At 30.5% G+C, this 15,767-nt stretch overlaps 1 protein-coding gene across 16 annotated transcripts in view; it reads right to left on the reverse strand.

The window, feature by feature from the left end:
• Positions 1-15,767, reverse strand: part of sqa (spaghetti-squash activator) — a 145,505-nt gene that overhangs the window by 85,033 nt on the left and 44,705 nt on the right. For all 16 annotated transcript variants that reach the window (XM_073957741.1, XM_073957743.1, XM_073957731.1 and 13 more), the window contains one exon: positions 8,653-8,972. In XM_073957741.1, coding sequence (XP_073813842.1) covers positions 8,653-8,686 — 34 coding nt within the window. In that variant the 5' untranslated portion in view covers positions 8,687-8,972. The remainder of the gene's footprint in view (positions 1-8,652; positions 8,973-15,767) is intronic.

A 15,767-nucleotide genomic window follows, 5' to 3' on the forward strand; every position in this document is an offset into this window, starting at 1 on the left:
TGTAGTTTTTGATTTTATGCCAAAAGCACTTAAAATTGTTTCAAATATGCATAAATATACTCGATTGTCGGCTACGAAATTTATGGGCATTTTTAAATATGTTCACTTAAAATACATTTATTTATTTTGTACATACACATCACATAAGAGTCAGAGCTTTGGCTTTGAAAGTGTCTTGAATTAAGACATATTGTGAACAGATTTAAAGGAAAGATTGATGTAAATTTCTAGCATCTTCCTGTCGTAACGTTTGTTTTTATATGAGAAAAAATCATATAATTTCAAGATAGCTGTGTCGATGTTTTGAAATCTTTTCTAAAATTGCCTTAAGTACATCTGTTTGTTTGAAAACCTGTACGATGGTGCTCTTACTTCCACTATAAAACATAAGAAATATCAGTTCTACAATTTTTTGAAGTCTTTATTATTTGTGACATATATCTGGGCAAAAGCTTTTCTATGGGAAGAGCTAAAGCTCAACTCTGAAAAGAAATTGTTTCTAAAGATAAAGCGTTTTTAAAAAATCATTATAAAATAATGGGCTTTTTATAGTACTTTTTGGTAGTAGTAATTACTTACACTCTAATATTCTATAATCACTAGAATAAATAGTTTTTCTATTGCCACTACAAGCTGAAAAATAAGCTAACCAACATACATATGTTCTATTTTTGGAACAATTGAGATGGAATTGCTTTTCAATTTCAAAACACTACATATTTGTATGTTAATTTTTATTATTTTATTTTACTTACTATTTGTAGGCAAGTCAAGCTTAATCTCATATTTGTTTAAAGTGGGATGTAGTTAAAATTGATTACTTAAAGGGATGGCAAAGAAGACTAGTTTCGTCCAACGCCACTTGGACTCATCAGTTCTCTTAGTTCTTTGTATTGAAACAAAGAACCCTTCCCCAATTTTATGACGACTCGATCTTAAGAATAAATGTGACTGATGAATTCGTTTAAATGCGAATTCAACCGAAACACGTAAAAACTCTCGTAGCCACATATGTAAACTAAATTAACTACTCCCACTGTCATGTGCCTCCTCATTGCAGAGAATGCACATAACTATTTTGATAGTTGTCGAAAAATAACGAAACTAGTCTTCACTGCCATCCCATTAAGTAATCAATTTTAACTACATCCCACTTTAAACTTGTTGTTTTTAAATTTGAAAACAACAAATGTGAGATTCAGCTTGACTTACCTACAAATAGAAAGTAAAACACACATCTCAACAAAACTGCCAAAGTGAATCTAAAAATATTTTATTTTACTTTACTTTATTTTATTTTTATTTAATTTAATTTTTTATTATGTTAATTTATGTTATTTTATTTTAATTTTATTATATTTTTTTTCTTTTATTTTGTAATATTTTATTTTACTTTTTATTTATTTTATTATATATTTTTCTATTTTATTATATTTTATTTTGCTTTATTTTGTTATATTTTGTTTTTTTTTTATATTATTTTATTAAAATAAGCTAAAAAACATATCGTCACCATAAATGCCGGAAGCCGTAACCCACAAAATTAAAATTTTAAAGGAAAAGCAAAAAACGTTATAAAATGAAAACGGTTTTATAAAATATCGAAAATTTTTAGTATCGTATTTTAAGACAGAGAAGAAATATATTTTTTGGAAAAAAAATAATTTTTTCAGAATTTCAGAAGCTGTATGGGTTACGTCTTTTGGTATTGTATTTTTCTGAAATGTCAAAAGACGTAACCCACAGTTTATTGAGCATACATTAAAAGAAACTAGTACAAATGAAATAATCAAATTAGAACTGAATTATTGGCCTACGCGAACTTTAAACTAGCAATCTGAAGGTGTTGGGTTAAATTCCCAGTCTTAACGGTGATATTACAATTAGGTGAACTGTCTATTCCAACCACCTCTATAATTACTTATAATTTCAATTGTATTAGACGATATTTAAATCTGCAATATTATATTTAAGTCAATTTATGGACAAAATATTGTTAATATAAATTGAGTAATCTGTAACAATTTTTATTATGTAACTTGGAATTAAGTGTTTTAAGTCTTGTAGGTGTTGAAATTTCTTCTTTGAAACTTTTAGCCTTTGGGTGTACATCTGAGGAGGATCCACTGTTTCAAAATTTCCGGAACTTTTCTATGGTAGCATCTGGTAGTCGTCTTTGATATCAGTTTTAAAAAAGATGATACTGCTAGGATCAAAAGCCAATGCTCACAGTTTGTTGACTGTAGGATCTCCTGTCTTTTTGCCTAAGTAAACCAATACAGAAAATTTGCGTTTTTGTCTGGACCTATTTGGTTACTACAATCAGTTGAATTTATCCAATTATCTCTATTATACCATGGGTTGGTTGAGAAGAATATCTTTTGCAAACTTACAGCCTAATCGTATCCGTCTTTAAAGAATACATTTTTGTATTACAACGACGTGAATGTTGAGAATATACACTAGACCGGGGCGATTTGAAAACCTTAATGGGCCCTTCGCGTTTCTGATTCCTGGGATTGAACTGAGCAAAAAAGTCCACTGGACCATATGTCTACCGCGAAAATCGAGCCTCCCGATTTTGACTTTAAGTTTTTTATTGGCGTTTTTTTGGATATTTTGGCATATAACAGCCAAACCATTGAAATTTGCGAAATTTGCAAAATTGTAGCCAACACAATAATTAAGAACTCTCTAGTACATTGCGAAATTATTGGAATGCTCCTTCAGGCAGTTTTGGCCTTGATAAAGTGCACATTTGTCGGCAAATATCGATAAATGACATTGTGCTACAAAAGTTGACCAGAAAAATATTCAAGCGTTCTGTTACAAAATTCTATTGTGTTGGCGTCCATGGACAACGAAAATACTTTTGGTTCGGTTGGGTCACTTCGTTTGATTATTTTATAACGGTAAAAGTAGTGAAAATATGGGTTTCTTACATTTTCAAATTTAAAAGGGCATATTTTCTTTTTTCCCTACGGATTTCTATTGATCGCTTTTCTTTTAAAAGGGTGAATAATATCTTCCGAATAAGCTATTATTGGTTCAAATCGGTTAATAAATGGCTAAATTATAGTAGTTGATTCATACCAATACAATTACTGTGTACTTAAAGTCAAAATCGGGAGGCTCGATGTTCGCGGTAGACATAGGGTCCAGTGGACTTTTTTGCTCATTTCAATCCCAGGAATCAGAAACGCGAAGGGCCCATTAAGGTTTTTTCCTTCCACACAAATAGCCCCGGCCTAATATACACGCTTTCGTAGCAACGCCTCAAATTTTGAATATTTCCGTTCGTTATTTTCCTTGGAAAAATGAGCAATATCGAGACGACCTGCCTTACATCCGGGCTTCATTTGTCTTGCATTGACTTCTGAATAACCACTTCCTTTTGTCCGGTTAACATATTGTTTTCCATATGTGCGTTTTAGATGTTTATTTAAATCAGGGCATAGCACAGGGGATCCACTTGTATGGAGAAAGTGGTCAAAAATATTTTGAGTGTAAAAATCAAGCCAATGCGCCGGTTAGAGCTTTGTGCTGCTGCGAAGAGTGTTCTAAGAAACCACGAGCTTAACATTCTCCCCCCTTTCCCCTCTGGAGGGGGTATACGGTAAGAATTGTTTTATTCTGTTAATACAAAATGACATGAACAAAGGTCCCGATTATCATATGATTCAAAAATAGGCTTGGGGAAGCAAAAAAAAAAAAATTCCAAAACTACATAAAATTCAACCAATTTAACGGATTGAAACAATCAACATTTTTGTCTGAAAATTGGTAAAATTTTTAATACAGGTCTTATAGCGTTATTCCTTGAAGGCACGTACCGCCAACGTAAGATGAATTTGGAAGAAAATTTCTTCATCTTGCCACTGATGACAATTATGTTAATGTACGTGGTCAGATAACAGAGTTATACGCTAATATATCCATAGAAACCCTATTCTAGGGCAGCTTTAGTCTGCGACCCACCATTTATAGTCTGGCACTAGATGACAACTGATTTTAATACTGAATAATCTTAAGCCCATGACCTACTGTGGAAAATTATCCCCGAGGTGGGCACTGGTGGACATCATGACTAAAACCTTAGGTCAAATTTAAGTATATGATCGAATTGGCATTACAAAATACGCTAAGAAAATATGCAGCTAACTAGAATTCCACAACACGCTAAAACACAATTTTTTAGTGAAAATTAAGCTAATATACGTATTAGTTTCGCGACATTTTGAATATATTTACTTGCACTTAAAATAAAGGTTTTAAAAAGGTCCATGTCATAGCTGTCAGAGTTGCCAGATATTGTACCAAAATTTTGACATTCATTTTTTTATTTTTGGCCAATGGGTGGATCCACTGTGCATAGGTATTTTGTCATAACCTTCATTTATTTCAATTATGGATTTTTTCTGTAGGACCATTAAAAACCTTCTAAAGTAAAAATTGTTGATTTAAAAATTAACTAAAAGAATGGTCTTTGGGATTTTTAAATAAATGCTACCTATCAGTATCGGTTCAGCAGAACCGAGTCTAACTCGGTTTTGAACCTGGACTTTCGGGTCAAATAACTGGATAACCGGATCCGCCCACGTGGAAATTATACATTATACTCAATAAACCCTCCCTCTGGCATTATAACTGCTACAAAAATCAAAGACTACATTGTTTGTACTGCTGTTTAATTTTCAAATAATGTGGGTTACGCCTTTTGTGTTTTATGAAAATTACAGTATATTGTTACGTCTTTTGGCATTTCTTAATATGTTCGTTATTTTTAAACGTAGACTGTTGAAATTTTGCCAGAGCATGTATTTTAGCTTAATGTATCAGATTTTAAAAACCTAATTTCGATTTTCATGTGGGTTACGTTTTCCGGCATTTATGGTGACGATATGTTCTATTTTTTCTTTAATTTTTATTTTATTTATTTTGTTCTACTTTATTTTATTTCATTTTTTTAGAAGAGCTATTTTATTATACTTCATGTTATTTTATTTTATTTTTTGTTATTTTATTTTAGTTTATTTCATTTTATTTTATACATTATTTTATTTTATATTTTTTATTTTATTTTTTATTTTATTATATTTTATTTTATTTATTATATTTTATTTTTATTTATTTTATTAAGATATATTTTAATTCATTTTATTTTATTTTACTTTATTTTTTATTTTTCTTTATTTTATTTTGTTTGATTTTATTTTATTTTACTTTATTATTTTATAAGAAGAGCTGTTTTATTTTACTTCATTTTATTTTATTTAATTTTTTTATTTTATTGCAATTTTCATTTCATTTCATTTCTTTTTATTTTTTTATTTCATTTTATTCTGTTTTATTTTTTTTTTTTAAATTTTATTTTTTGCAATATTTAATTTTATTTTTTTATTTTATTATACTTTTTTATTCTATTCTATTCTATTTTATTCTATTTTATTTCGTTCTATATTACTTTATTTAATTTTATTTTAATTTTTTTATAATATTTTGTTTTATTATTTTATTAAAATAATCTAAACAACATACATATGTTATATTTTTAGATGAATTGAGGTGGAATTTGTTTTCAATTTCAAAACACTTCATATTTGTATTTTATTTTTTATTATTTTATTTTAGTTTATTTTATTTTACTTTATTTTATGTACTTTACTTTATTTTAGTTTTTTTTATTTAATTTATTTTAATTTATTTTACTTTATTTATTTACAAAATAAATTTAATTTCTTTTATTTTTTATTTTATTTTATCTTAATTTATTTTTTTTTATTTTTTATTTTATTTTATTTTATTAGAAGAGCTCAGCTCTTCTAAGAGGAGAACACTTCGTCTAAAGTTTTTCTATAAGACAAGCTAAATCTCTTGTATGAAAAACATAAAGTACTTCTATGAGAAAAGTGAAAGGACTAGAGCTCATCTATGAGAAGAACAAATCCCCTTATAAAGACCTAAAGCTCTTCTTTAAGAAGAACTAAAGTTCTGCTATGAGAAGAATATTTCCTCCTAAGCTCTTGTATGTGAAGAACTTGAACTTTTCTGTTGGGAAGGCTTGAGCTTTTCTGTGAGAAAAGCTAAATCTCTTCTACGAGGAGGCTCTCAGGCTCTTCTATGATAATACCTCAAGTTTTCTATGAGAACGCTCAAGCTCGAACTATTCTATGAAATAACCTCAACATTTTCTATGAAAAGAACTCAAGTTCTTTTATGACAAGACCTTAAGCTCTTCTATGAGAATACCTAAAACTTTCCTATAAGAATACCTGAATCTTTTCTCCTAAAGAGGAGCAGACCTTAAGCTCTTCTATGAGAAGACCTAAAGCTCTTCTATGAGAAGACCTTACGCTTTTCTATGATAAGACCTCACTGTCATCTAAGTTCTACCATGAGAATACCTTAAACTCTTCTATGAGGAGACCTTTAGCTCCTCTGTGATAAGACCGAACTTAAGTTCTTCTATGAGAAGACCTTAAACTCTTCTATGAGAAGGCCTTAATTTCTTTTATGAAAAGAACTTAAGCTCTTCTATGAGAAGACTTTAAGCTTTTCTATGAAGAGACCCTAAGCTCCGCCATGAGAAGAACTTAAGATCTTCTATGAGTAGATCGCAAGCTCTTCCGTGAGTAAACCTCAAGCTCTTATATGAGAAGATCTCAAGCTCTTCTATGAGCAGGCTTCAAGCACTTCCATGAAAAGACCTTAAAAAAAGAATTCTTATCTCTTCTATGAGAAAACTCTAATCACTTCTATGATAAGACTTTAAGCTCTTCTATGAAAAGACCTTCAGCTCTTTTATGAGAAGACGTCAAAGCTCTGTTTCGATAAGATTTAAGCTTTTCTATGATAAGACCTAAAGCTCGTATAAAAAAGAAGCTTTTTTTTGAGAATACCGAAAACTCTTTTATGAGAAAACCTTGAACTTTTTCAGATAATACCTTGCTTACGGAAACACACAATGGACTTTTTCAGAAAACCTTCTTTGTAAAAATCCATTAGTCATGTATAAAAGGTTATTGCCATCATGTTTCCCTTTATGTTCCTCTTGACCGAAAACCAATTATTTTCTATTTAGAATTTCTTGTGAAAAATTAGTAGTGCCCACAACAAATCATCAAAAAACCGTAACCGCATTGCTTGAATGCAAATTTTTTGTCAGCATTCATTAGAGCATATAAACGGAAAGCCACACAACAAAATTGAAACTAAGTATTTTTTTGGCTGTTGTTTTAACACTTAGAAGGAAAAAAGTTTTTGCTTTCACTTTTGTTTTACGATTTTCTTTGTGGTTAACAACAAGCATCTTGAAACTAAATAAAAACGCCATTTAAAGAATTTTTGGAAAACAATTTAAGAAAGGATTCATTCATTTAGTCGTACAATTTATTCATTATTCAATTCAAAAAGGAAGAGCAATTTCCTTCCTTTGTGGAAAATAAATTGAAACAAATTTTATTTAAGGGAAAGGCAGACAGGAAGGATGTTGGGGTTGGGGTTTTGGGGAGATGGGGATAAACTGCTAAAATTTGTATTTTGCAAACATTTAAAGTTTATGGCTTTGTAAACGCCTTTGTTGCGTTGGGTCACCACAATTTTCCCCCGGGAATTTTTCCGGCGAAATGGGCGTTTGGTTTATTGTGGCATTTAATGGTGATTTTATTGTTTTAAAATATTGCTGCAGTCTGTGGTGGGGTTTTTGGGGTTTGCAAAGTAAAAGTGGTTGTTGGTGTTGTTGTTGTTGTATAAACAACTGATGAAGCAAGGGATTCTGTGCCACTAAATTATGTGCTAATGATAAACTCAGGTGATTTGTGAATATAATTTATTATTGCAAAGGGATTGCTGCTTGGCAAAAAACGAAGAAAAGTTTACAGTTAAAGCTATCTGTGAAGATAAGGATTTGCCGAAGTAAGGTATTGTTTACCAGTGTTGTTTTGCTGTGTCATTGTAGCATTTAAAAGACATTTAAATGATTTAGTCAATTTTTTGGAAGAAATAAAATAAAAGAAGGGCTCTCGTGAAAATTAACATTTGCTCAACAAGATAAGAGGAAATATATTAAGAAAGTTCTGCTTTTATGAGAAAATAAATAGCAACATAAGTGTCCTGGCCTTTTTTATGGAGAAGAATAAAGAATCTTATCATAAAAGTTTTGAGAAATGTAGTTAGAATTTAAAAAAGTAAAGAATTAAGAACTTTATCATAAACATTTTGGGAATCACAGTTAAAATTTAGAAATTATTTTTAGTGGTTCTTCATTATTTTTAATTAAATTTTAAGCAAAAATAGTCGCTTATCTGCCACTTAAGTCGTTTATATATTTTCCAATTTCTTTGAAACGACCTTGCTTATCTATTTTTTTCTGGTTTTTTGTCTACCTATCTGTCCAGCCTTAGCCATATATTGTTCAATTTACAGTTATCACTTTTTCTGTGAAGTTTACACCTATCGTTATCAGCGTGCCCCCATATAATTTGTCACCACCCATTTATTCTTTTATCTCATTTTTTTCTTTCTTCACTTTTGGGTTGTTTATCAAATATTGAAACACACTTCACACTTATTTATAAAATAATTTCTAAACTCTTTAAAAATTAATTGAAATCAATTTGTTTGAGTATAAGAATAGTATTGAACAGTACTTACCACCTTCCGGCTCTGAATCATCAATATAAATCATATTGGTTTTATTTTCACGATGTTCACGCAAACGGGTACCTATTTTGACGGGTTGTTGTCGAAGTTAGAGTTGAAGAGAAAGAAATAATCCAAAGGTGGGGAGGTTGAGATGAAGCAGGACAATTTTTTGAGTGTTGCAATTGATGTTGTTGTTGTAGTTAGTTGAAAATGGCTGGATCACTTATTATTATATTTTTTTATAATTTTCTTTTTTATTTTTTATGGCACTGCTAAAAAATTTTTCATAAGCAATTTTAGTATTTTTTAGTTTATTTATTTTAATATTTCTGAAAATAAAATATTGAAGAATATATTTTAATATATATTTTTTGTTGTATGGTTTTAGATTGGCTTGAGGTAAGTAACTTAATATATATTTTTTGTATTTTTCTGCAAATTAATTTGATTTGTTTTTTCTTTATTAATCACTTATTTTCACCGGTGGCACACATTAAGTATTTATATTTAATTTATTTTATAATTTTATTTGTTTTATTATAATTTTGTTTATTTTGTATATTTTTAAATTTAAAAAAAAATATTTTTTTATTTTTAATTTTATTTACTTGAATATAATTTTTTAGTGTTCGTTTTTTTTTTAGATTTTTTCTAGTAAGACATATTTTTATATATTTTTTTGATTTTATTTATATAGATTTTCTAAAGGCAGTTACACCTGAAAAGTCTTCTTGTATATGGGAGGATATAAACATATGTACAGGGTATACACAGGAAAAGTATTACGAATGCATGAGGTTTTCGATATAAATGCTAACGAATGCTGTTGTAATAATGACACTATTCAAAGGAAGTTTTTTTTTTGTACGAAGAATTTTTTTGTTAAAATATTAATCCTTTTGGGTTATGGCCACTTACAAATTTTACAAAATCGAAAAATGTTTTATTGGTTCATTTTAAAGTACAGATAGAATAGGATAAATTCGAGTCGATCGGACAGAAATTAGCTGGAATATGAGCGTTAGAAAGAGAAAATTCATTGTGATTTGTATGGATCATGGAAATTTGAAATGCGGTTTTCTAAAAATGGCATTTGGAATGCGGTGCCCACTGTAGTTCGAAAACGGATGTTTTATTATACGTATAAAAAAGTTGTAATTAAACGAGAGACTTTAAAATTTTTTTTTTGACGGATTTATGGCGAAAAAAACTATACATTTTTGTAGTTAAAATCGAAATGTTGACGTGGACAGTTCACATTTTTTTAATGGATATTTTTTAATCCGTTTCGCTTAAGTACAAGATTAGTAGGTTCTTAATGATCTCACCAAAGCATATGCTGATCAGTTTATTCGTTTTCGAGCTACAGTGTTCACCGCAAACTGTTTTAATAAAAACAGAGTTTCGTAGGCGGCCATTTGCAATATTTTTCACAAAAAAAAAAAAAAAAAAAAAAAATATCAGGAATATTGTCAATTATTTCATATTCCATTTCAGAAAAAAAGCATAAATTTTTTTCGTGCTACATCAACGATTTTTGATATGTAGGTTAAGAAAAAAATTCCCAGTACGAATCTGGTCACGAGCCAATATTTGGTTGTTGCGGACAAAAGTTATGGCGCTTTTATTTCGCTTTCTAAGAAAGAAAATATTATAAAAACGCTTATTATTTTAATGAGCACAATTGTTACAAAAAAGTTCTCTCGAAGTGACTTCAGCGAGTAGATTGCATAATACCTGCAAAATGTTACACAGAATTCGCGGAATGTACATAAAATTAATAAATTATTGAATATAAGTCAAGTTTTTTTCACAATTAAGGCTCATTTAGTGGTCATAAAATTACATAAAAATTTGTTGTGAATCAAAACTTCACGGCGAATCAAATGAGACTACAATCATACAGATTGGTGTTATAGTTTCGATGTTACAGCCAAAATAAGCACATATTTTTGTCAAAAAAATATTTTTTTTTTTTTTTTATTATTGTCTTTTTAGGACGAAGGCCAATTATTTATGAAAGTTTATTTAATTATGGATTAATCGAGCTAACATGGCCTAAGGAGTTTTGTATTGAAAAATGAATTCTAGCGTTATACCACAACACACATTCAACCAATTACCCTACGGACCGTTTCGCTTGGTGGTTGCCAAAGCTCGTCAGGGGTATTTTTGAATGTTAATTGATGGCTAGAAGACAAAGGCTGATTTTGATACCTTCTATTTATACAAACATTTTTACAAATGTGTAGATATGAAGTATTTTTCTTTATCAAGTCACCCTAGTGTCTTGTCTAGAAATCAATTTCTCAATACATACACACGTACAATCAAAGGGGGTTTTCCTTTATGAATTGCAATGCCTACTTTTTCAGTAGTTGAATTCACAGCAGAGCCCGGCTGCCCCGGCTGAGGTTTGAACCTGGGTCCTCTCCAACAAATAGACAATGTGTCGAGGTCCTAGCGCTCTAGGCCACAGCCAATCTATCATCATAACTACTGAAAAAGTAGGCATTGCAATTCATAAAGGAAAACCCCCTTTGATTGTACGTGTGTATGTATTGAGAAATTGATTTCTAGACAAGACACTAGGGTGACTTGATAAAGAAAAATACTTCATATCTACACATTTGTAAAAATGTTTGTATAAATAGAAGGTATCAAAATCAGCCTTTGTCTTCTAGCCATCAATTAACATTCAAAAATACCCCTGACGAGCTTTGGCAACCACCAAGCGAAACGGTCCGTAGGGTAATTGGTTGAATGTGTGTTGTGGTATAACGCTAGAATTCATTTTTCAATACAAAACTCCTTAGGCCATGTTAGCTCGATTAATCCATAATTAAATAAACTTTCATAAATAATTGGCCTTCGTCCTAAAAAGACAATAATAAAAATAAAAATTCACAGCAGAGCCCGGCTGCCCCGGCTGAGGTTTGAACCTGGGTCCTCTCCAACAAATAGACAATGTGTCGAGGTCCTAGCGCTCTAGGCCACAGCCAATCTATCATCATAACTACTGAAAAAGTAGGCATTGCAATTCATAAAGGAAAACCCCCTTTGATTGTACGTGTGTATGTATTGAGAAATCCCCCCATACCATTGCTATCGAAAACGATATCGTTTTCGAATGTTTCTCGAGAGTTTTGCGGATATTTTGTTCGAGAACGACACACGAGAATGAATTAAAAACGATTCACTCGTCGCTCAGTTTGTGGCAGGAAATCCTTCGATTTCGAATATCGTTAATAATATTATTAGCGAATGATTGACGATAGTTTTACGATAGTGGCGAAAAACATTTTTTGTGGAGTTTCTGTTATGTACCTTTTCCGTTTTTATTTCTTTATGTTTGCGACGCGATATTTAACTGTTGATAAACATTGTTGTCTTGTCCCCTCATACCAATTGCGGATATTATTCGAATGTTCGACACAACTTTCGAAAACGATATCACATTCGAAGAATTGGCAATTGTTTTTCGGGTGTACACAAGCACGTTGTTCTTTTGTTCGTCAAAAGTTTAAAAACGATATCGTTTTCGAACATTTGGCGAATGTTTTTTCTTCACAAGAAAAATTGTTTCGAGAAACATTTTTTACTTTGAAAATTTTTTTGTTTCAAAAAAAAAAATTTACGTTGTTTGTAAAAAATTCCCATTTGCTTTTTTCAAATAATTTCGATATAAATGCTACGTATAATATAGACAATAAGTGTTGATAAAGACAACATATGGGTAGGTTGCCAAACACAAGACAACAATGTTTATCAACAGTTAAATATCGCGTCGCAAACATAAAGAAATAAAAACGGAAAAGGTACATAACAGAAACAGCAAGAAACTCCACAAAAAATGTTTTTCGCCACTATCGTAAAACTATCGTCAATCATTCGCTAATAATATTATTAACGATATTCGAAATCGAAGGATTTCCTGCCACAAACTGAGCGACGAGTGAATCGTTTTTAATTCATTCTCGTGTGTCGTTCTCGAACAAAATATCCGCAAAACTCTCGAGAAACATTCGAAAACGATATCGTTTTCGATAGCAATGGTATGGGGGGGTGTTTGGCAACCTACCCATATGTTGTCTTTATCAACACTTATTGTCTATATTATACGTAGCATTTATATCGAAATTATTTGAAAAAAGCAAATGGGAATTTTTTACAAACAACGTAAATTTTTTTTTTGAAACAAAAAAATTTTCAAAGTAAAAAATGTTTCTCGAAACAATTTTTCTTGTGAAGAAAAAACATTCGCCAAATGTTCGAAAACGATATCGTTTTTAAACTTTTGACGAACAAAAGAACAACGTGCTTGTGTACACCCGAAAAACAATTGCCAATTCTTCGAATGTGATATCGTTTTCGAAAGTTGTGTCGAACATTCGAATAATATCCGCAATTGGTATGAGGGGATTGATTTCTAGACAACCCAGTCAGCATTTTTTGAAAATTTTAATCAAATTCGAGTCTTTTTTGATCCGACTGCACGATTAAAAAGCTAGAATATGAGCTCATTTTCTGATCATAAATGACTCCTTTGTCGGTAGGAAAACATAACCTCAGGCGACTCTTCTAAACAAATCACAAATGAGTCTTTTTCGAGTCGTATTTCAATCATTTATTTGTGTTTTGTTGATTAATTTGGGACCCTTTTTCGAGTCTTTTTAGAGTCATGTTTATAATCATTTATGAGTCTTTAGGGAGTCATTTATGAGTCTTTTTGTTAGACGAAATAAATTAAAAAAATTTTCTTTTTATTCTTCTTTGTTTCTTTCCTTTGTTTTATAGTCTTTTCTGCTTTGTTATGTCTTTTAATTATCCTTTATGTTGCTTGGTGGTTAGTATACTGCTTCTTCATTTCACTTGGCAAAACCTGTTGTGTTGTGTTTGTCTGTACCTTTAATATTATACGTTACATTTATATCAAAATTTTGTAGAAAGTGTATATGAGAATTTTATTTTTTTATTTACAACCAAATAAAAATAAAACAAAGCAATCAGTTTTTAATCACCTAACTGTTCAAAATATGATCAGAAGGTACATAATTATAATCACTTTTCAAACACCTGCATGACCCTTTTTTGATTAAGCACTTTTCAATCTTCCAGATGATCAAAATGTGACAATAAATAACAAAAAATGGTCACATTTTAAACACTTCAATGACTAATTTGTGATTGCTACACATTTATTGTTGTATTTTTATTTAAACTCTTTTTAATCACTACAGGGAGTCACTTTCGAGTCCCTTTCTGATCATACAAGCGACTTAATCAGTTTTTGATCACCAAGAGGACTCTAAAAAGACTCCTCAATGTGATTTTTGAAAAAACAGTCTTCCAAATGCTAGCTGGGAAGACACTAGGGTGACTTGATAAAGAAAAATACTTCATATCTACACATTTGTAAAAATGTTTGTATAAATAGAAGGTATCAAAATCAGCCTTTGTCTTCTAGCCATCAATTAACATTCAAAAATACCCCTGACGAGCTTTGGCAACCACCAAGTGAAACGGTCCGTAGGGTAATTGGTTGAATGTGTGTTGTGGTATAACGCTAGAATTCATTTTTCAATACAAAACTCCTTAGGCCATGTTAGCTCGATTAATCCATAATTAAAATATTTTTTTGTTTGAAAAAATATTTTTTCACATGCATTATGTAGTAGAAAATATTGTAAAACTCTGTAGGAATACTTCCTTCATTTTGCTTAAATCTCCCATTAAAATATACGGATTTTACTTTAAAGGCATTCATATTAAAGCTTTCCTTTTGGGTTGATTGGGTTGATGAGGATATATCTCAAAGCTTCTGAAATGGAAATAGAGGTCAAATAACCCATTTTAATTTATATGCATTTTAAAATACGTGTAAATCGCGTAATTATCAAAATCATTTTGTCCGCATGTAATTTTCATGTACAGCAGAACCATATCTATTAAGTTGTATATATTTTTCAAAATACAATTTTGACTCTAAGATGTAGCATCGGCTGCATCTTAGCATTAAAAAACCTATAAAATATCGCTAATTTGCGCAAAGTGCATACAATTTTTGTCGGCATCCGATTTCAGTGTCCACCATGAAAATCTACATCGATATATATCTATTTGAAACCGATCAATCAAGGACCGTGGATGTAGCATCACACACCATTTTTTGGGATAAAATGAATGTAGCTTCCTTATCAGTGAAGTTTTCAAATCTCTGTTTCCGCTAAAACGAAGATGCTGCACTAGTTTTTTCATTGCAGTAGAAACGATCCGCAGAAAAAGCGATAAAATACGCGATATTTTCAAAACCAATTTTAGGTGATTTTTCTACTTTGGAATTTCTCGTAACTCGCGTTTTAGTAGATGGATTTTCAGGGGAAAGATTTATTAGATCCGGAACGTGAAAAACTTAAATGTGCAATAGAGTACGAGGCAATCGAATGATAACTGCAAATATTAGACCCGAAAAATATGATTTTTAGAAAATTGTTCGCACAAAATTTCCGCATTTGGATGCAGATTTCTAAGAAGCTGTGCAGACTACATTCACAATATGCATATCAAATACCTCAGAATCGCAAGTACTACAATCCTTTATATGCTTTTTTTAAAAACCTTCTTGCGGAATTAAATTAGAAGAAAATTTCAAAAAACACAGTAAATCTGGCTTCAAAATGTCAGCATCATTTAATGGTAGAAGCAGTTCAAATTTTGAAAAGTAATACATTAGTGAGATGATCCTTATTTAGTTTGCTTCTACTTTTACTTTGACAGGAAAATCGAGAGAAGTGTGGTTTACTCACAAATCGAATGAAAACAAAAAAAGACATGTTGGCTTCAACCCATTTTTACCCATTTTTTAACATAAATATAGCCACAGCTTCCACGCAAATTATCTTTTAAGGCCAATATTTTTTGCCACGTCCAAAAATATTTCATTTTATCCAAAAATATTTAATTTGTATAATATACAATCACAAGTCGCGTGTTCTGAAAGGGTAAACCTTGGCTTCAGCTATGTTAAATTTTCAAAAATATTGGTGATATACGAAAGTAGCTCAAGGTGTGAACTATCAGACGAAAATAAAATCTTTTGAAAAAATTGGTATATTTCTTGTAAA

The sequence above is a fragment of the Musca autumnalis genome, unplaced genomic scaffold (genome assembly GCF_047663935.1).
Source record: "Musca autumnalis isolate F117 unplaced genomic scaffold, ASM4766393v1 scaffold_5, whole genome shotgun sequence".
Lineage (NCBI taxonomy): Eukaryota > Metazoa > Arthropoda > Insecta > Diptera > Muscidae > Musca > Musca autumnalis.